This window comes from Branchiostoma lanceolatum, chromosome 15, assembly GCF_035083965.1.
Source record: "Branchiostoma lanceolatum isolate klBraLanc5 chromosome 15, klBraLanc5.hap2, whole genome shotgun sequence".
In the NCBI taxonomy this organism is placed as follows: domain Eukaryota; kingdom Metazoa; phylum Chordata; class Leptocardii; order Amphioxiformes; family Branchiostomatidae; genus Branchiostoma; species Branchiostoma lanceolatum.
In genome coordinates this window covers 8,387,933-8,412,308 of record NC_089736.1, presented here as the reverse complement: position 1 = coordinate 8,412,308, position 24,376 = coordinate 8,387,933, and the positions used below count along the sequence as shown (strand labels likewise).

Here is a 24,376-nt window from a genome sequence, read left to right as displayed (position 1 = left end):
CATACTGAAATTTTATCTTTGACTTTTATTTTTCTAACTGGCTGTATTTTTGAGGATTTTCATTTAGAGCACAAACTTTTTTGCAGCGCATAAACTTTTAACTATCTATGACAAAATGTATAAAGGGGATGTATGTGTAAATCTCAAATAAAAGGTCCTTCAGCTTCTTTTTTTGCTTTTATTTTGTTTTTTTCGGGTGTCAAATATTTGGTCTTCTCAAGTTTCTTTTGTCAGCCCCCCTCACCGTCCTGGGAAAGAGAGGTTATTCAAATATCCATTCTGGGGCAGAGAATGGTTGCCTAGCAACAGTCATGGGAACAAGTCTTATTGGCCAGTTGTTTAGTACCACGGTAAGGGAAGAGACGGCTGCTGGTGTGGGAACTCAACACATGTACAGCTCATTCTCGACAGTCAATTTTGGATGTACACGTATTTCTCGACTGTTTCGAATTGAGCTTTTCTGGTATGTTGTTGACTATTGAACTTATTGAATATTACTAGAAAGAATATTAAGCATTTCAGATGTACAAACCTTTGAGAAAATGTAGACATGTTTTCTGGTATTCATTAAATCCTCAATGAATTATCTTGGTTGCCTCAAAAATTGAATTCTATTCCATTACTAGCATGAAAGCTCATCTGTGTTATATTCCATGATGAAGTTTTGTACTTTCGTTCAACACAAGCAAAAAACGTAGCTTGTGTTGCAAATGTAGCAAATTTGAAGTGAGCTATACTAGTATTTGCTTGTGTTGAACGAAAGTATTAAACTTCATCATACATTTTATTCTATATAATGTATACTATTTGTTCATGTTAGTTTAATGCTATTCTGTGCATTTGTAGCTGTGTCATACAGAACATCTTGTGTTCAGTCCCAGAGAGCACACCATGTTAAACTGTATTGTTCTTTTCCATGCGAGGGCAGTCCTGGGCCCTATAGCTATGGTCAGACTGGTCAAGAGAGGGACAGTTATGAAGTCGCCACAATAGAACCATTGTGTGACCATTCACACTGCCCACTGTAGCCAATCTATAATTACCATTCCCATCAAAACACTTTTTACATGTAAATTCTGCAAGCTTTCTTTGGTCTGTAAAGGATGTTGAAGAGGCAAGCTCATGATTGGTTTGCTCTTATTAAGTCAGCTCTTATATGTTTTGCCGTTTAGATACAGTTTTCAGTCGCATGTTGTTGTTTTTTCACAAATCAAATGACAGTCAAGAAAAGAATAGACAGCTGGTGTATTATCTTGCCTTTTTGGTTTACCAGTAATGCTTGAGAGTCAAATGTCCCATAAGGTAAGACCCACCCATAAAAGGAACAATCCTCCCTTTATACTTTTATGTGCCCCATGCCCATATAAGGATAGTTCATTTTGTTTTGTCTGGTACTATTTGTAGCTTGACTACTGTGATTTCATTTTGGCGTAGTGGAAACTCAAGCTGTCATTATTACTGACCATTGAGAGCATTGCAGCAGTTTTTTGTTTTGATTGAGGCTATCAAGATTTCATCCACTCACACTAGGAAGGACCTCTACTCTTTTCAATAAGTGTGGTAGGTTTTTTAACTAAGTAAGCCCAAGTTGTTGCTCCCCTCAAACACAGGGCCTCCATTTAACATCCTATCGGAGGGACACCCCTAACCGAAGCTGGGTACTCATTGTGAAATGAGGAAATTTGTGTAATGTGCCTTTCCCTTAGGCTACAACATCAAGGCTCAAACTCAGAACGTCTTGATTCTGGGCCGAACACTGTAACCATTATGCCACACAGTCACAGCTGCTAGTAATGTTTTGTTTTCTTTCAAAAAAGTTTTTCTAACTGTTGATCGTGTGATTGGTGCAGGACCTACGCGAGGAGTGCCTGAAGCTGCGGAACCGCGTGTACGATCTGGAACAGCAGAACAAGCAGCTCAGCGTCATGTTCGAGCGGCGGACCAGCCGGTTTTCCTCCGACTCCATACTTCAGGTAACCATGGATACTGAGTTTGACTCTTACGTAGACTGTACAGGAAGGATAGAACGGGTATGTGGACAAGTTTGTATACTGAAGCCTCACTATATATTCTGTTACAGTAACTATGTTTCTTGGGCACTTGCTTCAGAATATAGCCTGACAAGAACTGAGTTTGAATGTTAGTTAGCTCTTACTTATTTGCATCATTATACACAGTTAAGTGAGAAAATTGCCTTCAGTAGAATTTTATACCACATGTATGGGGTGCCAGTCAGTCTCAGTGTTTTTCACAACATGTTTTTAGGCGCTCTATACTAAAAATGATCCAGATCCTAATCTCCAAGCAGATCCACGCCGGGCGCGAAAATCGTAGTATGCTAGCCAGAGAGGGTGCCGGGCTGATGAACCTTCTCTGGATGACTGGACCCTCTCTGGCTAGCATACTACGATTTTCGCGCCCAGCGTGGATCTGCTTGGAGATTACCACTTTTCACTGTTTTTCATAGATATTTCGGTTGCATTTACTTTTCAACTGCTGAATGAACAATGTTGAATGTACTAATGATAACTTTGATCTCTAAATTCTTTCAAAGAAATATGGACCGTTGGACAACCTTTGTACTTGTTTTGTCCTTTCTGGTTGAATATTGAAAACATTAAAAATATTGTCTGTATTTTATTTGAATGGCACTTTTCTGTTAAGCACTATACTTCTCCATTATAACCTGTTTTGAATTTGAAATCCCAGTTGAGTTAATGATTACCTTAATGGCTTTTCTGTTCATTGTCGTGCCCTTGAATGTGCAGTCTGCCAAACGGTTACGGCAGAGGTCGTTTGGAGGTGAGAGTAAGACGGAGACAGCGAGTCTGGACAGCAGTAATCACAGTCTGCCAGTACAGCCACAGGTACGGGTTTCATGTTTTAGATACCAGATACATGTAGCTTCCCTACCAAATAGTCTTGCACCCATCCCTATAACATTTAGATGTTTACCCTTATGTCATGAAGTAGTACCAAGTAATACGGCCAGAACTTCCGAATGGATATTCGAACCCCAGTGCTATGCTGTTACAGGGGACTGTGTGACTTGAAGCCAATCAGAGCTGTTGCTTGTGTTTTAGAGCAATATTCAAATTTCAATTCTAATAACGAGTACCAAAATACTGTTTTCTGTCGGAAAGCAATCAGAGGAAAAAATTGGAGTAGAACGAATATCAGGTTCAAGTCCGATTCTTTGGGTACGAAATGTTTGGGACTTTCTGTCAGTGAGAATATAGTCATTCTTTTTATGATAATTAGAGAGCTGCGTAGAGAACTTAAGGTGTCAACAAAGAAGTTAATAATGGACCTCCAAGCAGCCTTCTATGGTACTGCAGCTTAATTTCCAGTTTTCGTATCTCAAATTCTGAACATTCGATTTTTGATTGGCTGAAAGCTTTTGGATTGGGAAATAGGTAGTGTTGGTTTGGACCTTCTAGCAGCTTTCCTTGGAACTGCAGGATCATGCCGATGTTTGCATTACAGCGTTACTCTCCAAGTCCTCATTCCGGTCTGCCTGTGAGTCAGCACCAGCGGGCGACGTCCTACTCCCCCAGCACCTTTGTGAGTTCCCGTAAGTCTGGATCCGTGCCCAACGGTAGCGCCGGGGAGACCTCCCCGCACAGCTCACTCTCTAGTATGGCCTCTGACTACTCGGCACACAGCTCCAACCACAACTCCAGAAATGTGAGTAACAAATTTTGGTCCAATGTTTGAATGTCGATTCAAAATGTGATTACGAACTTTTCAATTCAATTCGATTTATTGTCATATCAACTAGCAGAAACAATACCGTACAACTGAATTCCGTCGATTTTTACAAAAACACATGAATACAGATTGATGAAATATTTTAAAATCAAAAATGATGAAACTATTAACAGGCTTGTAATGTGTATTTTAGATGTAAAGATTAGAACAATCTATTTTCCCTCATGGTTTGGAAAACCTTAGTCAGATATGATATGATTGTATGGCCTTGATCAGACAAATATATAACTCACCACAACTCTCCCCACCCCCAGTGTCGATCCACCCCGCCCCCTCCCCTCATCTACTCGGTCCAGCGACACCACCCCATGTACAGCCGCAGCCAGAGCGACCCTTCCCAGCAGGCCCGGCAGCAGTTTAAGGAAGACAAGATCATCGAGAGGATCAACCAGCTGCGCGCACAGGTGGCCAGCAACAGGTGAGTCACCTCGTCTTACTCTTCTTCTGTCTTTTTGAGGCTACAAATTAAATTAAACTTCAACATAGTGAAGATTCTGTAGCCTACATGTACCATAATTTGTACCTTAAGGTTTGATCCACTCACACTGGGAAGGACCCCAATTTTTTTTAAATAATTGACTGGTGCACATGGGTTCTTTTACGTGCTCGAGGTGTGACTCTCCTCAAACACCGGACCTCCATTTAATGTCCTATCCAAGGGACCCCTTAACCGTAGCTAGGTACTCATTTGCAACTGAGTGAAGTGAGGAAAGTCATGTAGAGTGCCTTTCCCAAGGCTACAATATTGTTGACAGGCCAGGATTCAAACCCAGGACCTCTGGGCTCTGGGCCAAATACCCTGCCATTATGGCTTATGCCACACGGCAGCTGTCTAATGTCATCTGAACTTCAAACCTGTTATGATGATAAAACATTAACAAGAAGTCTTCTTTTCTTCTTTGTTTCTTGCAGTAATGGTATAGGAGAGTCCATGCTGGTTCCCTACACCAGTAAACAGGACATGAGGGGTTCAAACGAGGGCATCTACTCTCCTGGCTCCTCTAGGAAGAGTGGTCTGTTCGAATCTGAAGGACAGAATTACGACTACCACCCCCACAACAGGCTGGGGCTGAAATGTCACCCCCCACAGGTCAGAGTTCAAGCTTCAGAAGGCAGGGTTCAAAGTGGAGAGGGTAGAGGTCATTCAAGTGGCTCCTATAATGATGACACACTTTCTTGGGACAACTACAGTCCGTGTATCAGTCCGACAGGGAAACTCACAGGTGCTAAGCGTTCTAACGGGTCAGTGTTCTCTGACGACCTTGGTGATGACTTTCAGGTGGTGAAACCAGAGGACTTATACTCCCCAGGGAGTGAAGGTAGTGGTGGAGCGCAGTCCGAGAAAGTTGCTTCGTCTTCCCCCGGGACAGAGATGACCGCCACCAGCCAACCTGGGAACGAGAATGGTCACGTGACCAGGGCTGTGGCCATAAATGGTGAACACGGTGGTAGACTGATGAACAGTCACATGTTGTTCCCGCGCCCGTACAGCCCAGGAAGAGGAGCGAAGAAAAAGAATGGCTTGCCTTATACGGAAGTCACTCTAGGGCAGACTCAGAATGGACCAGAACTGTTGTGGAAGAGACGAGAAGACCTGGAGCCTTCAGACAGAGAAGCAGGTCAGAAGGGGATGGAAAGTGAGTTCTACAAGAAGTTACACCCAGAGGCCAGGCAGTTTCTTGCTCAGAATGGGATCGACATGTCTTGGGAGGACAACGTCAACCAGAAGAAGGAAGGAAGAAAAGAGAAGAAAAAGGAGGATCCTAAACTGCCAATGACTAACGGGCTATCAGAACTGGAAAAAGAGTCTGTTGTGAAACTGCAGGCAGGTGGAGCAACAAAGCTGCGTTTGCCATCTTCTGAGGGAAGCAATAATACTTGGACAAAGAAAGACACTCAAAAGAGGGATGCAGACTTGAAAACTGCATGTGCAATGGTAGAGAACAGTGAACAATCACATAAACCACAATCACTTCTCCACAGTTCCCCAGCTTTTGTTAAAAATAGAACATTCGACCATGGTAGAGGTAGGTCGCCATATCCCAGCATGCTTAGCAAAGCAGAGCATGATGGGACAACATCTCCCAGCCTGCCTTGCAAAGACTCGACAGTGGAGAATGGAACAGGCAGTGGCTACAGGCCTGTTCTTGTGAGCAATCTAGTTAGACGATTCCAAGAAATGGAGAAGAATGAAAAGAAAACAAATGAGGGCAAGCAAGCGTCTTCTCAGAATTCCTGTAGATTTGGCAGCGCCGATGTCGAGGGTAGCAGGCCAGTTGAGGAGGGAACTAGAAGTCCTTTCAAGCCAAGAACTGAAGACAATCTGAGTTTAAAAAGTCTTGAAGACGACTTCAGATCTCTGAGTTGTGAAGCTGAAGGGGCAAGTGCCTCAAGTTTTGCCAGGAGTCCGAAGCATTCCCCTCCAGTAAGAGACACGCCTAGCAACCATAATGGCCAATCAGAAGCCAGCAATGGCATGCTGGGAGATTATCCAATCAACCAATCACAAGTAGGAATGGAGGAGAGGGATGGGAGTGATTTGATGCTCCATAGAAATGGATCCTCCTTACAAAAGTACCTTAGAGAACCCAATTGGAAGAATTACGCCCCAGAAGGCTTTGTAAATAAAGCTGATAAGTCCTCTCGCAGTGAATTTGTAGTTGATGGCAGTGAAAGTTGTCAGAATCCATGTGTACTGAATAATGAAAACATGGAGAAACACACCAAGCCAGAGCCTGTTGCTTTTTATCAAAATAGAGTTCCGAAACCAAACTATGTGAATAGACAAGAACTGTACATAGATGAAGATTCCCTTCAGTGTAGTGCGGAGGGATTCGCAAAGACGCAAACCAAGACTATTAACGCAAACTTCTCCGGCTTGCAAGGGCCGAGACCGTTCAAGACTTCTCACCCAGTGCCAAAGCCATATGCAGGCCCTCCTCTACAACTCAACAACTTGTCGACAAGTAACGGTACCGGCGCGACGGGATCTCAGGACAAGAGTCAGTACAACGTCACCGAGAGCGAAACTGTGCCAAAATCATCCCTCGTCGCTTCCGACCAAGTCCCGAACTCTTCCAAGCCTTTTCTAAAAGTGAGAAACGAAACTAGTTCCCCCCAAAGAGGCAGTAGAAAAGACCAAGAGCTAGCCTTTATCCATAACGAGTTGTGCATACATGAAGGTACGGCCTCTTTGAACAGTTCAACCAGTGACCTCGAGCTTCGAACCTTCCAAGAGCGGTTAAAGCTCGATCTACCCGACATCACCACAATCAAGACTGATTCGGGTTCAAGTTCGGACAGTTCTCCCGAAGATGGTACCAAACCTTTGTCCATGGGAAGCCTGTTCGCTCCCACGTCCGATCTTACGCAGTCTGACGCTAGCGAAGACATCACCCCTACGAACGCGACGGCTCGGAGAGTCGGCGAGAGTGGGTTCGTGAGAAGTAATTCCTTCACGGTGCTGGAAGATGATCACGAGAAGGAGAGGTCTTCGCCAGAGTTGGACAAGTGTGTAGAGCTGGAGGGAGAGTTCATGTTGGAGATGGGGAAGGAAGATGGGGGCAAGGAACCCAGGTAAGTAATGTGATTACCTGTGGGGCAGCAAGCTACATCATTGGTCAACACACTAATTGTGTTAACCACCTGTATTTATTTGTGTTTATGTGTCCACTGGAAGACCTCACTCAACTTTCTGCATTTCATACAAAGTTAATGACAAACAAGTCTTTTATTGGCCTGTAATCCAGACTGATTTTATCCAGTCATTATGCTTTGCAGCCAACAAACAGTTTGGCTGCATTTCAGACTAAACTTTTGGAAGCTAGCGTAATACACCGGAAGACCTGATTTGATTTAAATCATCTTAATTAAGTTGCACAGTGACTGAATGGATTGCAAATTTGTTTACAATGTTGTTTCCGCCTGTAGAATGAAATTCTTAGATAGATTATTGATATAGATCATTTTTGTATGATGTGAAACATGTGAGATCCAACCACCTGTACCTCCCCCCAGCTCCCCTCCTGCGAGAGAAGGCCTGTCCAAGTCCCAGGAGTCCCTCCTGTCTGGAGAGTCCCTGGACCTGAGTCTGTTTGAGAAGAGAGAGGGACAGGCTGACCTCACACTGGTAAGTCTGTTATTACATAGGGTCCAACTACTTACCAAATTGAAAATATGCCGGAATACACAATGTCATATATATGGGTGGAATTTACCAAAATACGGTATGCTTTGATGAGTAAACATAGCAGGTTTTCCCAAACCCAAACCAATATACTTGTCATTATTCAGGCTTATTCTGGTAAATAGTCGGACCAATGAGATAGACTTCCTCTTCTCCAAATCCCTCTACACTGTAACAAATCAGCTCATGTGTGCCCTCTAGTGACTGATGTTGGTATTGCAGCATAATCTAATGATAAATATGATTGTGTCACACTGTTTGAATATTGCTCAGCCAAATGATGAATCTATGCTTTGCAGTGAATCAGCCAGCCAGCTGAAACTGGATTTCATTGCTTGTCCATGTAGTTTGATTATTGTATGCAAACCTCTGATGATGAATTAATATTTAACCTTTGGAAAAACTAAATATAGACTTTTAAAAGATTGATGAAAGTTAGACATCCAGGTAGTAAGATACGCCAAAAATAATTACTCAAGCAACTGGATAAAGTTTTGAAACAGTCAGACGTTTCAGACAGCATCCACTGTCTTTCGTCGGTGACTAACGATAGGACTGAGAACACCAGGTTTTATACCAAAACTCTGAATAGGTATGTTAATGAGGTTAAGACAATTTAGGATGTCTTGAAGTAGTCTTTAAAAGAAGATTAATTCAAGACAAAGTTTTGTGCCAATAGTTCAATTAGCTACTGTTGATTTTAGTACAGTAACTAAATGTTGTTCGTCCGGGGGTGGGGGGTGGTGGTCAGCACATTATCCTTCAAGACATTATACTTCAAGACATCCTAAATTGTCTTAACCTCATTAACATACCTATTCAGAGTTTTGGTATAAACACTGGTGTTCTCAGTCCTATCGTTAGTCACCGACGAAAGACAGTGGATGCTGTCTGAAACGTCTGACTGTTTCAAAACTTTATCCAGTTGCTTGAGTAATTATTTTTGGCGTGACTTTTAAAAGAATTTTTCAATCGTGTTATCCTTTGTATTGAAGTGCCCCCTGTCACATTGCCATGGGATGACAGGATGGGAGAGGCTTGCACTATATTGATGCTTTCTAGTGTTAGACAATTTAACGAATATAGACAATCCCTCCACCCCCTCTAGAGCACATTGCTGATCGACTCTGATGACGAGGATGGTCCTCTGGACGAGGAGCCCATCAACTTTGTGGAGAGATGGAAGCAGAGAAGCAACAACTCCACCCCCGTCAGACTGCCTGACTGGAGCCCCAGTAAAACTAAAGAGGAGCTGACACGCAAGGTTAGGAGAGACCCCTAGTGGTCATTGCTAGAAGTGCAGCATGATTTCTCAGCAGGCTTTCTAATGTTGTCAACTTGTCACATATGTATAATGTACTTTCTGTTCCCTATATTCCCAGAATAGTTAGTAACTTGCCATAAATTGTCAAGTTTGTTTATTTTATTGATTGATTAGTTGATTTATGGATTCATGTAATCATTCGTTTGTATTCATTTGTTCATTGTGTTCACACTGTAATCCAACATGGTAAAAAACCTCTTATGAAAAGCCTGTATTGCTGATATCAACAGGTTAGAAACAATGTTTTGTTTCCCGTCCACAGGTGAACAAACCTTCGACTACTCTGCAGTTAGACCTGGACCGGTCCAGCCACCAGGTCCTATCCGAGAACTGGCTACTGGGCATGCCCACAACGAACCCTACCTCCTCGCAGAACTCTGCAAATTCCATGTTTCCCAACAAAAATTCCAGTTTCCATGGCAACTCAGGGAAGTTGGCCAACGGCTCCCCGCTGCAGAGACGCAGGTGGATGGACGGGTTTGACGAGACGAAAGGTCAGAGGTCAAAGGGAGCGCCGCGGTCGTCGCAGACGTGGGAGCGAGGTTGTACAGCGAGGCCGTCGGAGAGGTCGAGAGACATGTGGGCGGGGTTCTCGGACGGCGAGATCGCCGAGTTAGAAGAGAAAGACGGTCACGTGAGGTACCGACCGATCTTCAAGGAGGGAGAGAAGTTTCCGGGATTCGCAGACGAGGAGCCAGCGGAGATGGCGCAGAGGAAAGGTTTGTACGACTCCGCGTACGGAACGAACGGCACGGACGGACGGGAGTCTTCGGGAGACGGGATCGCGAGCCTAATTGGGAAGGATGAAGTGTCTGAACCAGAATCACTCAGCGCTAAGGTTGGTTATTGTGTTCGCATTTTTCAGATTCCACAATTATTGTAAATGTATCAATTTGTATGCCAAAAAAAGATACCGGTACTCAAGCGACTGGATAAAATTTTGAATTTTCAAAATTTCATCCAGTTGCTTATTATGATAAGTAACTATTCTTGGTGTACCTTAATTACCTGGATGTCTAACCTTCATCAATGTATAGATTTGTGAACATGTAACAAATGACAATTAAGCTTGCTGTGAATTGTGAAATATTTGAAGTGTTTGAGTGTTGGAGGTTTTTGCATTGACCTCTCTGTGCAAATATGCTCTTCTTCCTGTTGTTAAAACAGTTACTGTAAACTCTTGATTTTCACTGTGCCTGTGGAATTTATATTACTTTGGATAAGAATTTTTTTCTGTATATTCAGGAGAGGGCAAATCTCCTGGACTCTCTGATTGGCAGTGATGACTCGTCAACAGACTCAGAGGATGAGGCAGATCACCACTTGTTTACCAAGCTACGCCTGGCCAGAAGAAGTGAGTACTCTCTAGTACCCACTTGTGAAAGTCCAGAAAGCAACATTGTGCTGTAGATGTGCAATAGCGAGGGATGTTCCAATGGGAAAGTAAATGGGGGGTTGCATGTGGTAAATTTCTTCAAAAGTTCAATGAAAAGGTGGTAAAACAAATTATGACTGACAAACACTGTCATCGTATATCAGGGCTCGAAATACTGGGTGCATGTGCACCCAGTGCACCCAATTTTGGAGCTGTGCACCTAATTTTTTACTGTGGGTGCACAGTACGGTTTTGTACGGTTTAATGTGTAAAGGTATTACGGTTTGTACGGTTTAATGTGTAAAGGTATTACTGCACACTAGTAGACAGCATATTCTTGACATCTAAGTGCAAGAAAATAATAAAATCTTTGTTGTAGTACTTGTTTAAGATTTTGATGTTAGAATTTGAGTTCATTTGGATTTTGAAAGCTTCAAAACTGCGTGCTGCGATCGCGTGCCAAATGCGCATGAAGAGGAACAGTAAGGTTTGTCATTAGGTTTTGCTTACAATAGCTACATTTTACTTTATTTAATGTGGTGCACCCAAAAATTTTTTGGTGCACCCATTTTTTTAGGTTGGGTGCACCAGTGCACCTATTCCCAAAACTGAATTTCGAGCCCTGTATATAAATGCAGACCAGGAAGACTAACTTTCTAAGCTCTTGATGTTTCCCTGATGTCCCTGTAGCAGCCTCACAGTTGAGCTCCTGGTTCCAATTACATTTGTAGTTAGTTGCTACTACTAGGAGACTTCGGTTCAAATCCTGGGAAAGGACATCTCGGTTGGGGCTGCACTGTCTCTCGGAAAGGACATAAAATGGGAGTTCCCTGTTCAAAGATGTTCCTCAAGCCCGTTAAAGGCTACCAACCCCTCCCTGTAAAAATATACTTGTTGACCTACATGTATGTGCCACTAGGCACTACAAGGTGATCAACAACAACAGTACTGTAACATGACTGTAATGTGTCCCCTAGGTGTGAAGCGGAACCAGGTTATTCGCGACTCACAGGCGGGTTACGTGTCGATTGTGGAGTTCCGTGCCAGGAACATGTTCGCGAGGTTTGGCGAACCGGAGCAGGAGGCGGTCGCGTGCTTCGACTTCCTGGAAGAACTGTCAATCAGCAGCGTGGACAGGGAAGAAAAGGTCGGTCAGATATCTGTACATTATTTGGAAATTTTAGAAAAACAAAGAATAAAAAAGAATGATGTAAACTCACACCTTCTCATGACCACTACATGTATTTTCTTTACAAATATGCTCAATTCAGTTTGAATTTCTGTTCAAAGCATAAACTTATCAAGCATAATGAAGTTGGAAAGGACAAGTATTTTCAACTTGACAACTGTAAAAGTAGGAATGTATATATTAGTCCTTTCCCTCTATTGTTTATGGAATATTTATTCCAAAATCTATCCAGTTGCTTGAGTAACTGTTAGCTTGCATATCTTATTACCGGTATACCTGAATGTCTAACATAGACGTGTTGTTTAATATCTTGGACATGGTAGCAGATAGAAAATGCATGACTTACTCCACCATTTGTGTACCCTACCCCACCGCTTAATATCGTACCATCCCGCTACCTCACCGCTAAGTATCGTACCACCGTCGTACCACGCAAAGCAAACCGCCAACGCAGTCACGTGGTGTGTAACCCATGAGTCTGGCACCATTCTGTGACGTTACCTGAACAATGTCCGCTCCCGCCCCCGTCCGACCCCACCCAACACCTGTGTTGACCGCATTATCTCAACGACCTGGGATGTTAGGTTCTGCTTTTTCACCAGGCATACCAGAGGAGGTTTAGTAGAGGTCATACTGTACGGGATTCCCCGAATATAACAGGAAGTTGGCTTGAGTTACTCTGATCTGTGCCAAAACTTGTATCTTGAAAAACGTTTTTCTGGTACCTGCAATTTGTCAGAAAATTTACTTGCAATTTGAAGAAATTTTCTGTGAGTACAGAAGCCATTGTTACTGCGCTACCACAAAAAATATAATACATGACAATCAAACTCCAATATGTGACAAAATTGAAAATTTGAGTATTTTTACCTGCTGAGTCCAGAAAGATTTTCAAGCAATCTTAAGTAATATCACAGCTCGAAAGCTGTGTATGGACGTAGAATATACAATTATGTACTTACATTGAATATCCTCTCGTATGTAGTAATGTTGTAAATTTGTGTAGGGGATATTCGACTGATATATATACACAGATTTCTTTGATTTTCATGGTTAAAACCTTTGCGACCCAATCGCTACAGTATATCACCTAAAATCTGATGTTACATGTATACATACATGATGGTGAGGAAGTCCCTTCATCATACATCACACAAACCTGTGCCCACATGCTATTATAGAGCCAGAAAAGAGGAAGTTGATAGAAACTACGTCAATCTGGAGGCGTTTTTGTATCCACTTGACTGTACTTGTTGTGTAAGACCTCGGCTGAGTACAATGCAGCCGGAAGCGTGGGAGGGGGGAATCCTTGACAGATGTTTTGAGTCGTGTTAGCGTGGGTTAAACCAGGATACAGGACAAGAAGCTGAATTTTCAATAATAGCAAAAGTCTTTACAACATGTAGTTCAGTTGAATATTGGATTGACCAATATAGTATAGGTGCCTATCATGAGTATGTTAGTAAGGAAGCTAATTACACAATAAATTGACTGTGTAGACCTGTTTAGGGAGAGCACAACAATGGGATAGTAAGTCAATCATGTTTGTGACCTTACCAACAAATAACGCATGTTTATGAATGAACAAGACTTACATGTATATATAGTATTCCACCATAGAATGATAGAAAAGGAATATTGTAAAATTAATGTCAAAATTTATTGATGTTTAAAAGTGCAAGCTTGAAATCCAATTTTGCTTTTTAGCACAGTACATATAGTGACTGTCGTATTTCAGTGAATTGTCATAATTCACAATACTTTGCAGCTGTAGTTTGTACTATATACTGCAGAAGTGCAGGAATGAACCTGTCCTTTTGAACATCAAAGTTCAAAAACAGGATGTAATTTTGGGCTGGAAGGGAAGGAATCGGAAGTTGGCATTAGGCACACATGATGACAGTAGGCAGCATATGACGGAATTGTTCTCGCGAGAACGGCGCATGTCACACGAGATTGCGCGAGAACACACGTGAGCTCTGAGATCAACTGAATCTGGGACTCAGAGCTTGACACGTATCTGGTTCGAGTCGGACTGCACTGACTTCCGTCCGCTATCTGCCCCTTTTGCGCGCCAGTTTTTCCACCGACGCCCGTACTACTCCTCTGACTCTCGCCCAGACCTTCTCCCCGAGACCAGCAACTTCCACGACCGCCTTTCCTTCACATTTCAAGCATGTACGGGGCAGGTAAACGGAAAACGAGGCCCCCGGCCCGGTTCGCACTTTCCCCCACCGAAGAATCTGAAGAGGGCGGATGGCACTCCACGCCTGACGCCAGGTTGACTGAGCAGCTGAACAACGAACTTTTGGACGTCAGCAGGCGGATAGAACAGATGAAAACCGACTTGGGCATTCAGGAGGCAGAACTTGAGACGGCAAAGACCCCCCTCCCCATATCGCCGCGGCCACGAGAAGACGACGTCACGGGTCTTCGGTCCATCTTCCCAGGGGGCTTAGCGGCGCCCGGCTCCCAACAAGATGGCCGTCGCCAGCAGAGTGCTCCCGTCGACGTGCAGAGGCACTTCGCGCCGTCCCACAACAACGTGCCCACCTTGAAGGAGGTGCGGGCCTTTCATTCTTTGCACAGTAACCCGCCACCACACGCGCCAAGACCTTCAACCGGGCAGCCGGCCTTCGGCGGCGCACTCGGAGCCGAGAAATGCCCTCCCCACGCCAACCTGCAGACATCTCCGGACGGCGAGTCTCTGATCCAAGGTAAAAAACTTTCAAGTGGTTTATCCAGGAAGTCACACGACAGAGTGGTGAGGGAAGTCGCTTGGCCTCATGAATTCGTATTTTCGGCCACAAAAACAGTCACCCATGACTCCCTAACGTGGGATCAGTTAGTTGCAGGAGAAATGGCAATTATCTTGAGTCCGAACACAAATCCCATGGAGAGCCGGAACCGGGGCCATATTTTGAGGGGTCTGATGCTCGACATCCCCACATATTCCTTCATCGGCATCAGAAACTTTTATAAGATTTTGTGGATTCACGTTGAACATGGTCTCGTTACCATCGATACCAAGACCACCGCAGCAGAAGTGCATAAACTCAAAGAAGACCATCTACGTAAAGCCTCAGCTGACTTCGGCGGTGCGAGCAGTGTGCACGTTATCCAGGGTCAAACAGCCTACATGGACAGAGCAGCCGGGCCAAGAACCACGTGTTGTTACAAATACCAGGGCAACATGTGCTCCTTCGCTACAGACCATATAGCTGCCTCAGGCGTGTTGCACATCCACGCGTGCAGGGTCTGCTCCAGACATAGACCGGGAGTGGATGCCGGGCATCCGGCTATGTACTGCCCACACAACAAGGACCAGGGTGGTCAAGGCAACTACGCAGCGGCGCGGGACAACTTCTGACTAGTCCCCGCCCACAACACAGAACTGCCCAACCTCGAGAAAACAGTGACTGGACTCACAACTTCAAGCCAAGTCACCCGCCCCTCATCTCTGCCCTTCCCAACACCAAAGGTTAGCGACTCACGCCCACGCCCTGCCCAAATCCCGCACGCACCGACACAGCGAGTACCAGCACAGGACCCCTCACACTGACGCCCCCAGCACCCACGTCAGTGAATCCCTGCCCCGACGACCGTGCCTTCAAGCCCTCATACGTCCAGATGGCAAGCACGTCCCAGCAGCCCCCCGCCCTGAAGCCCGCAGCCACACAGATGGCGAGTCCCTCTCCCGCAGTTGCAACCACAGCACCCACATCAGTGACTCCCCGCCCCGAAGACTGTGCCTTCAAGCCCTCATCCGTCCAGACGGCAAGCACGTTCCAGCAGCTCCCCACCCTGAAGCCCTCAGCCACACAGATGGCGAGTTCCCTCCCCGCAGTCTCAACCACAGCACCCACGTCAGGGACTCCCCGCCCCGAAGACTGTGCCTTCAAGCCCTCATCCGTCCAGGCGGCAAGCACGTTCCAGCAGCTCCCTACCCTGAAGCCCGCAGCCACACAGATGGCGAGTCCCCTCCTTGCAGTTTCAACAACCAGCGCCCAGCCCAGACAGCTAGTCCCACCACCCTTGTCGGCAGAGCAGTATGCAGCATGTTCATTACATGAAGTCATCCATGCCTCAGACGCAACCACAACACCGCCAAAAACCTACAGCAAGGCCGTAGATCGCTACATCGACAAGGAGACCGGGCATGGAGCCACACAGGGGCCCTTCCAGTTACCGCCGTTCGGAAGCGACTTCATCACATCCCCACTCCAGATCGCCCAGAAACGCGCCGAAGGCATCGGATAGTAGTTGTGGTTTTTCCCCCAGGGTCCGCGGTCAACGACGGTACCGCGACCAAACATTATTCAGGCAACCCCGCACAAAAACAGACAAACTACCTCTCATCGGAGTCTTCTTGGCGCCTTCGGTCTGGCCGTTGACATCTGTGATGCTTTGAACTCTGTACCATCACTTGCGAACTGATTAAAATGATGTCAAGTGCCAATTCAGACTCTGTCTCTTCGAGTGAGAACAATTAGGCACACATGATTTTCATGGTTAAAACCTTTGCGACCCAATCGCTACAGTATATCACCTAAAATCTGATGTTACATGTATACATACATGATGGTGAGGAAGTCCCTTCATCATACATCACACAAACCTGTGCCCACATGCTATTATAGAGCCAGAAAAGAGGAAGTTGATAGAAACTACGTCAATCTGGAGGCGTTTTTGTATCCACTTGACTGTACTTGTTGTGTAAGACCTCGGCTGAGTACAATGCAGCCGGAAGCGTGGGAGGGGGGAATCCTTGACAGATGTTTTGAGTCGTGTTAGCGTGGGTTAAACCAGGATACAGGACAAGAAGCTGAATTTTCAATAATAGCAAAAGTCTTTACAACATGTAGTTCAGTTGAATATTGGATTGACCAATATAGTATAGGTGCCTATCATGAGTATGTTAGTAAGGAAGCTAATTACACAATAAATTGACTGTGTAGACCTGTTTAGGGAGAGCACAACAATGGGATAGTAAGTCAATCATGTTTGTGACCTTACCAACAAATAACGCATGTTTATGAATGAACAAGACTTACATGTATATATAGTATTCCACCATAGAATGATAGAAAAGGAATATTGTAAAATTAATGTCAAAATTTATTGATGTTTAAAAGTGCAAGCTTGAAATCCAATTTTGCTTTTTAGCACAGTACATATAGTGACTGTCGTATTTCAGTGAATTGTCATAATTCACAATACTTTGCAGCTGTAGTTTGTACTATATACTGCAGAAGTGCAGGAATGAACCTGTCCTTTTGAACATCAAAGTTCAAAAACAGGATGTAATTTTGGGCTGGAAGGGAAGGAATCGGAAGTTGGCATTCCTGTGAACAAACTTCACAGGTTTCATGCAGTCTTGTACAACACAACACAGATGTGGGCGGAAATACCAATCCTCCGCTTTATTTTTAACCAGGAAATTCTGTCGGAACTGAAGAATAATATCATTTCATGTAAAGCATTACCTCACAGTGACTCTGTCCCTTCCAGGTGTGACACAGGGAAAGAAACTTGGACACCTTTATGTTTGTTTGTACGTTAACATTGTTATGTTATATGCTCGTGGTGTCCTCATGGTTTTTCTTCTGTATGGTGATCAGATTTTCTATGCAAAGTTTAGATGGTGGTGTAGCCTTGTGTAAGAGGGCCTTGTCTCGATTTGGAGCCCCTCTGACAGAATGGGCCCTTTGTTTTCTCCCTACATACACATGCTGCTTTTTCTTCTGTTACATGGCATCGTACATCTAGTTCATAGATCTATAAGGAGGAATTATAATTGCTTTTAATCTCTTTTTCATTTTAATGGTGAATCAGTTATTCTGTAACGGTAAAGCATAGAGGGTTAAGTGGCCATTGATTGGTAAGAATGTGAGTGTACGTCTTCATGATCTATTGGTTCTGTATCTGCAGGTGTATATGAGATAATTCAGGATCTGATACCAGTAGTAAATTCATCTTTCTTGTATTTCTGACAGGATGAAGACACCCGCCAACACACCCCTCTTCAAAGCGATCAGGACAACAGCAATATCCCCAACAAGGCCGACTCCCCGAAATCTAGCAAGGACGATCACAACAACAAAATCAGCGGGAGAAACCATTCCCACCCTGAGGAGGGAGAGGTGGAGGTTGACGAAGGGGCGGAGAGACCGGGCAGTTCGCCCGCCAGCTCGACGGAGTGCCTTTCCTTCAGCGACTCTCTGTACGACAGCTTCTCTTCCAATCCGAGCTTATCTTCCAATGATACGTAGTTCTGTAGCAGGTATATAGGGGGTACCGAAAACGAAGAAATACACAATGTGAGATTCATCACCATATGTTCCGTGTATTTCTTCATCATCATTAATGATGTTTCTTCAATTCTTTGTTAAAGTACTTGTACAGACACACAAAACTAGCCTGGATGGCCAACCGGAGTTTTCTGGGGCAACTCAGAGGTGACACACAATTTGGAGCGTGCAGTGATGAATTTCATGCTGTGTATTTCTTCACTCTAGGTACCCAAAGTATAGCTTTCTGTAGGGAGCGTTGAAGGCGGAAGTTTCAGTCAAGCGCTGCTTGGAGTATGAAAATGCCACAACATGACAAAATCAAGATCTCAAACAACTAACTTGTACAGAAGATTTTTGTACAGAAAACTTTGTAAACCCAAGTTGATGTCCCTGAATTTTGTTTTCCCTGGAAAAGCCATTTTGATATTTTAGGCACATGATTGTATACCACAGGTTTTGAAAGACATTGTAGGTCACTTGTACCTACTTTCCAAAACCATCTTTTAAGCCCTGAATTAGAATTTTTAATCATTTTAGGATGCGACTTAGAGCTTTGTATATAGTATGTATCCTATGATATTTAATTATTACAAAACTGTAGACAAGTGAACCTTGTTTTCGTCTTCTCATTTAGTACAAATGTAGTTGCCATACATTTGCCAGTTTTGTATGCCTGACTGTTTAACAGGGCAAGGCTCTATTTTTACATTAATTCTGCCAAATATATTTCAATAGTGACAAATACAAAGTCTTGCCAAGCTCTACATGTACATCTCACAAACAGTTGTAGTGTTTGTCTAAACAATTGTGACAAAAACTGCACCATAAATAATCTCACCGCTACGTACATTGTAAGTGGTAGAAAAATGTTATTTGCTACAAACATCCCAGAAGCTAACATTTGTGCTAATTTTAGTTTAGGACTTAAGGTATTGTAAATTTGTAAAGTCTTGATTTTTTTTCTATCCAAACATCAAAATGTGTCAACATCTTTCTTTATGCAATGCTTGAGAAATCATATTCCTATGAAAGTTTGTTTAATATGCAAATCAGTATTGAGTTTATAGACATCTATTTAAGTGTTTTTTATTGTTCATGCTATATAATATTATACTGCCAACATCTGCAATACCTCTAAGATAGCATTAAACAACATTTGCTTGATAAGTTATATAAAAGTGCAATTTATACCTCTCAATTGTTTAAAAGTACTTCCGATAATTTCACCTTTTCTTCAATCCAAGTCGCTCTTATAGTTTCTCAAATTGCACTTTTTGTTTTAGGTCAGCATTTATAATGTGTATTGGTCTTAAACATAATGACATATTATTATATAATAGTAAAACAGGACTAATAGAATTAATGATTAGATAGATAATGATAGTTTGTAACTATTGAATCTAACTTTATGGTGCCATACTGGTTTCATGTGTTATTGTTTAGATAACAATATTTTCATAATAATTGATAGTAGATAGATTTGTTTTACCCCATATAAGTTTCAGTTATCTTGCCAAAATTGTAAGCTTTCAGAGACTCATGTACTTTTGTGTGTATTACATGTACCCAGTTAAACTGCCAACCAGTAAATGTATTCTATTTTGATGACGCATTGTCACATGGCATTGATTTTATTGTTTTACTCAAAGAGGATGGTAGTACATTTCTCACTTGACATACAGGGTACAAAAATACAAATATGTATTACTTGTAGTGTCAGTAACTGTTCTACTGTAACATGTCTTATTGTACTGCAGCAATCAAATTGATTACTGTATATTGCTCCACATATGCGTGTGTAATAGAAATCCAAGTCTGACCAAATTTTCTTTCTTTAGGTGCCTGTAAATTTGTACAGTTAGGTATTCAAGTTTATGATGTAAAGTACCCCCTATCAACAGTGATGGACTCTTCCAGATGCCTAACCAAGCTTTGTAACCAGATGAAACCAAACATCGTGTGTAGGGGTGGAAAAGATAGTGAAAATGACCTGTATAATATAGAGTTTCCTGTAGCTTTGTTTGCTGATAGAGACACAGAAACCAGTTTGCTGTATGATGGTAAAACTTGCTGATGTTTGTATATCACTTCCTGTAATTGTTTTTATGCCATGTTTGTACTGTATAGTCCTTTCTGTAATATGTGCCTTTTGTACAGCAACAAGAGTAAAGCAAGTATATTTTACACCTTTGAAGGTCTCAGAGCCTTTTTTGTGGTAGTTTGTTGTCATTCAAGTGTGGACTAGAAATCTCCAAGCAGATGTTTGGAGGCAAATTTGTAACGTTTTGTAGCTCTCCGTTTTTCTTACTCACGGACTTCCTTTATATTGGACAGGGAAGGTACAAAGCGTTATGATTTTGCCTTGCAACATCTTGTTGGAGATTATGTTGTATGGTAATTTGCTATGTTAGAGTGCAGTTACTGTAGTATAATATCAATGTGTAATGGTATAACCTAACCTGATATTGACAGAAAGTCACAGCTGAAAATGGCTTTGCCCCAGAGGCATTGCCAAAAAAGTTGCTCAACATTTTTTGTCCACAATTGGTTTTTATTCATGGTGCGCAAAATCAAGCATAGTGAACAAAATCATAGCATGTTTTTATATCTTATGAGACTATGTTATGTTTGTCTATTTTCCTTCTCAATGAACAAACTTACTTGACATATACATGTACTAGTAGGCAGTAAATAACAACAGAAGAAAACTCAAGCCATGATTATGATACATGATGTACATTTGCATACATGTCACAATACAAAGCTGAATGTAGACCTTTTATTGGCATATACCATTTATTCTGCATCAAGAAAAATAAGTTAATGTCTAGCTTATGAAAGAAACATTGTGCAAAAAGTCACTTTCATACCCTTGTTACCATTAGATGATGACCAAGCTCTTTGAAACCATTCCACATTCTCTATTGCCACGGTTTGCATCATTCGGTGACAGGATTCTTTTTTCTATGGGTAGTGTATATAGTGGGTAAAAGACTGTAACCTTCCTTACCCAGCTAAATGCACTGCCAAAGAACAAAGATCAGAAAAATCTCAGCCCTCCCCAACTCCAAAATCTTGTATCTGGAAAGGCAGGGAAAGAGCAGGTCAAAAGGCATATCCCTTAATGTCTGCAAAACCTGTTTAGTTTCAAAAAGTGTTGATATGTACCAATGTGTAACTGATATATCTACACAGCACATATCCAAATATTGACATCAAAAGTCCATAGTTGTGGTGATAAGATGACCATAATTGATTAGGAAATGCCTTTTGTGACCCTCTATAATCAGAGTTAATCTCTTATGTGAGCTTAGTTGAGCCTGCTGTCGACAGTCAGTCTGTCACTGTTAACCTTGGGTAGTAGAATATGGGAGTGGAGTTATTCAGAAGGTCCAAGTTTAGACGCAGCATGTAGACTTCTCTAGTCAGCTGTGCGTCCTTGACTTAATCATCTTTGCAGGCTCTATCTTTGCTTCTGAAGGAATTTGCTGGCCTTAAACTATGGCTTGACTGCTTTCCAGCTTAGCTATGACCTTAGCTTGTCATCAATTTAAGCAAGGATACCATTCAGAGCTGTATTAAGCATGAAGGTTTCGACAGATTGATAGGCAAAGTATAACATCAATCTAATTGATTGATTGGCTGGTTGGTTGGTCAGTTCAAAGATTTCAAATAATATTGCTGAACTTGAATACTCAACTGTCAATGTGAAAATTTGGCGGGAAATTTATACTGTAAATGCATTTAAGTTTACAATGGTTTAATATTGTTCTGTCTTCTGCCCGCCTACTACCTTGTTTCAACCAAAAACTTAATAAAAACTACCGCGAACACTCTTTTCCCCTACCACCAAGTTAAATCACAGTGAAACTAACTCCATTTACTGTAACAGTAGAGACTAGCCTTTGCTGCTGTTTTTGAAGTGCCATTTCCCAAATTTTCACCTACAATGTGATTACAAACAACTTTCCCCTAACAACACATTGTTTGACCAACTATTTCAGTCTGTATTAAACAAACAGTCGCTTCTGTTCCACCAGCCACATTTCCTGTTGACCCATTTCTGACCCAGGAGACTGAATAAATGGTAGATTGTATTATCATTGTGGCTTAGCCTTTAAAACAGGTGTGCATCCAATGTTATGTTTTGGGATGAACAGACTTCTTTACTGTCCTCTTGAAATATCACCAGTAAAGATTGTTCTGTAGACTCCATTACAGCAGGTCACAGGCAAAATTTGAATTAAAGGTCACGGCATTCATGTTCAAGTCCTTAGTTTTCAGAGTTAAAAAGATAATACTGAACTGAAAGATCAACGTGAAAAATATTCTGAAGGGAAAGTCAATGTTACACACATTTTCAGGGGGTAGATATTGTCAGAGTCATGATTTCCTCCCGTCCCATTCTTTTCATCATGCTCTCTTACTTTATCATGACTACTTTATAAAATGTCCGAAAACTTGAGTTGAACTACAATGGTGTGTCATACTAAACATCTTCTTCTGTAAGAAATTTGAAGCTTGTACAGTATAGGCTGTCACAACAATTTGATCATACGGTAATACCATCACATTGCCTTTTCACGTGTATAAGAATGTGTATATCTGATACGGAATTGTAAATACCTGTGGTTTCCAGCAATTCACAAAAACACATCTGCCAACACAAATCATTATTCAAAATCGCAATCCTATACAGACCGCTGATTACACAAAATGATATCACACAATCGTATATGTTCCCGACAGATATTTTGCAACACTGATATCTTAGGGTCTAGAATTGATCAAAATGCAATTATCTAAAGGAGCAAAAAGATTATGATACACAAAATGTTAGTACTGGCACAACACCAAGGAAGATATAGCTAGGATGCTGTATATAGGTACTTACAAATGTGCTGCTAACTTCTGTCTCAGTTCTGTTGGACTGTCTCCCCTTATAGCTCTTCACTTGACTCCAGTCGTTCACTAGATGGAATATTATTGATTATATCCCTATATTTATACACTTGTGGTCGTCCGGTGGGATGGGTCGCTGTCGGGAGATTCTAAAGCGATGACATAATGTCGCCGGCTTTGTCTCGACCAATCAGAGGCGGCGGATGGAGTAATCGCTCAGAATAGTCCCCAACTTTTCCCGGCTGTGACATCATGGTGTGTAAATGGCTCTGATGTGTAATTAAGACTGCACATCCTGTTTCTGACATAGGGTTTAAGGGACCGTTCATTGTTATTGGGGGGGGGGGGGTGTACTCGGGATGAACACATCCAGACCATACAGATAGGAATCTCCATACATCAGACTAAAAGCGTATTTATGTCTTGACTGTTTTAATTTGTTGATTGAGATCCCCTATTCTAATAGTAGTAAAGTTATATGGTTTGTGCAAAGCATTAATTGGGTTATACATACTGCTTTTACAGTTAGAAAGGTCACGCTGACCTTATTTATGGATGGCATCTTAACACCCTAAGACTGATGCAAACATGTGCACGAAAAGAAAGATGAGCAATAAAAATATTTTGAGCCAAGTGATCACAAAGGACAGAAAAGTAAAGATCAAAGAAGACACTTTGAAAAACTTACCTCACCATACAGAACTTTCAAGCCAGCTTTTCTGACAGTCCCCCTATGGGATGAAGGACTGTCCCTTCTAATTGTTGTTTTCTTGACCATTGGAAATGCCTGAATTTATCATAAAAGAAATCCTGCATGTAGATATAACATATCATTCATCAGTTACTAATATCAGGTACTTTTAGCAACTTTGCTTCCTTTGTTCACATATACATGTACAATCTATATGTCTATAGTATCAAGGAGGTTTAAACCTCCTTGATTGTATCTTGCAACATTTGTTGAAAGTCTAGATCATCTTATGTGGAATTTTCTCCTAGTCAACAGCCTATGAACGACGTCCTTTTCACTTTCTTTTTAATGAGTAATGAACGAAGTGAAGCCATTATATCACATACATCAAAGTTAAAGCAGCAACAAAATAAAAGGCAGATATAACCAAGGAGAATCAAAATATTTTGATGACGTGTTTTATCAACAAAGCTTAGAATCAATACTTTCTGTGAGCCCATTTCCTGTGGATAGCCCACACTATTGTTAGGTCACGTTGTGTTGATCTGAGCCCGTACAGACGGCGGCAGGTGGACATTGTTCCGCGGGCGCCCGCTGCCCTGCCCCCGCCCACACTGTTGTTCTACCCGCCCACACAGGCTACTT

General features: G+C 42.4%; 1 protein-coding gene and 1 long non-coding RNA gene across 9 annotated transcripts in view; one reads left to right on the top strand and one right to left on the bottom strand.

Moving 5' to 3' along the window:
* The window catches only part of LOC136421201 (uro-adherence factor A-like), a 72,284-nt gene extending 51,952 nt beyond the window's left edge, over positions 1-20,332 (top strand). For 5 of the 6 annotated variants that reach the window (XM_066408380.1, XM_066408383.1, XM_066408381.1 and 2 more), the window contains 11 exons: positions 1,851-1,973; positions 2,769-2,867; positions 3,487-3,687; positions 4,026-4,189; positions 4,684-7,347; positions 7,789-7,900; positions 9,066-9,221; positions 9,544-10,119; positions 10,527-10,635; positions 11,634-11,803; positions 17,842-20,332. In XM_066408380.1, coding sequence (XP_066264477.1) covers positions 1,851-1,973; positions 2,769-2,867; positions 3,487-3,687; positions 4,026-4,189; positions 4,684-7,347; positions 7,789-7,900; positions 9,066-9,221; positions 9,544-10,119; positions 10,527-10,635; positions 11,634-11,803; positions 17,842-18,117 — 4,650 coding nt within the window. In that variant the 3' untranslated portion in view covers positions 18,118-20,332. Of the gene's footprint in view, positions 1-1,850; positions 1,974-2,768; positions 2,868-3,486; positions 3,688-4,025; positions 4,190-4,683; positions 7,348-7,788; positions 7,901-9,065; positions 9,222-9,543; positions 10,120-10,526; positions 10,636-11,633; positions 11,804-17,356; positions 17,400-17,841 lie in introns of all 6 variants that reach the window. The other variant, XM_066408384.1, reaches the window with a different exon arrangement.
* LOC136420653 (uncharacterized) overlaps positions 1-24,376 on the bottom strand; it is a 541,092-nt gene that overhangs the window by 419,646 nt on the left and 97,070 nt on the right. The gene's annotated exons all lie outside the window — the stretch shown is intronic.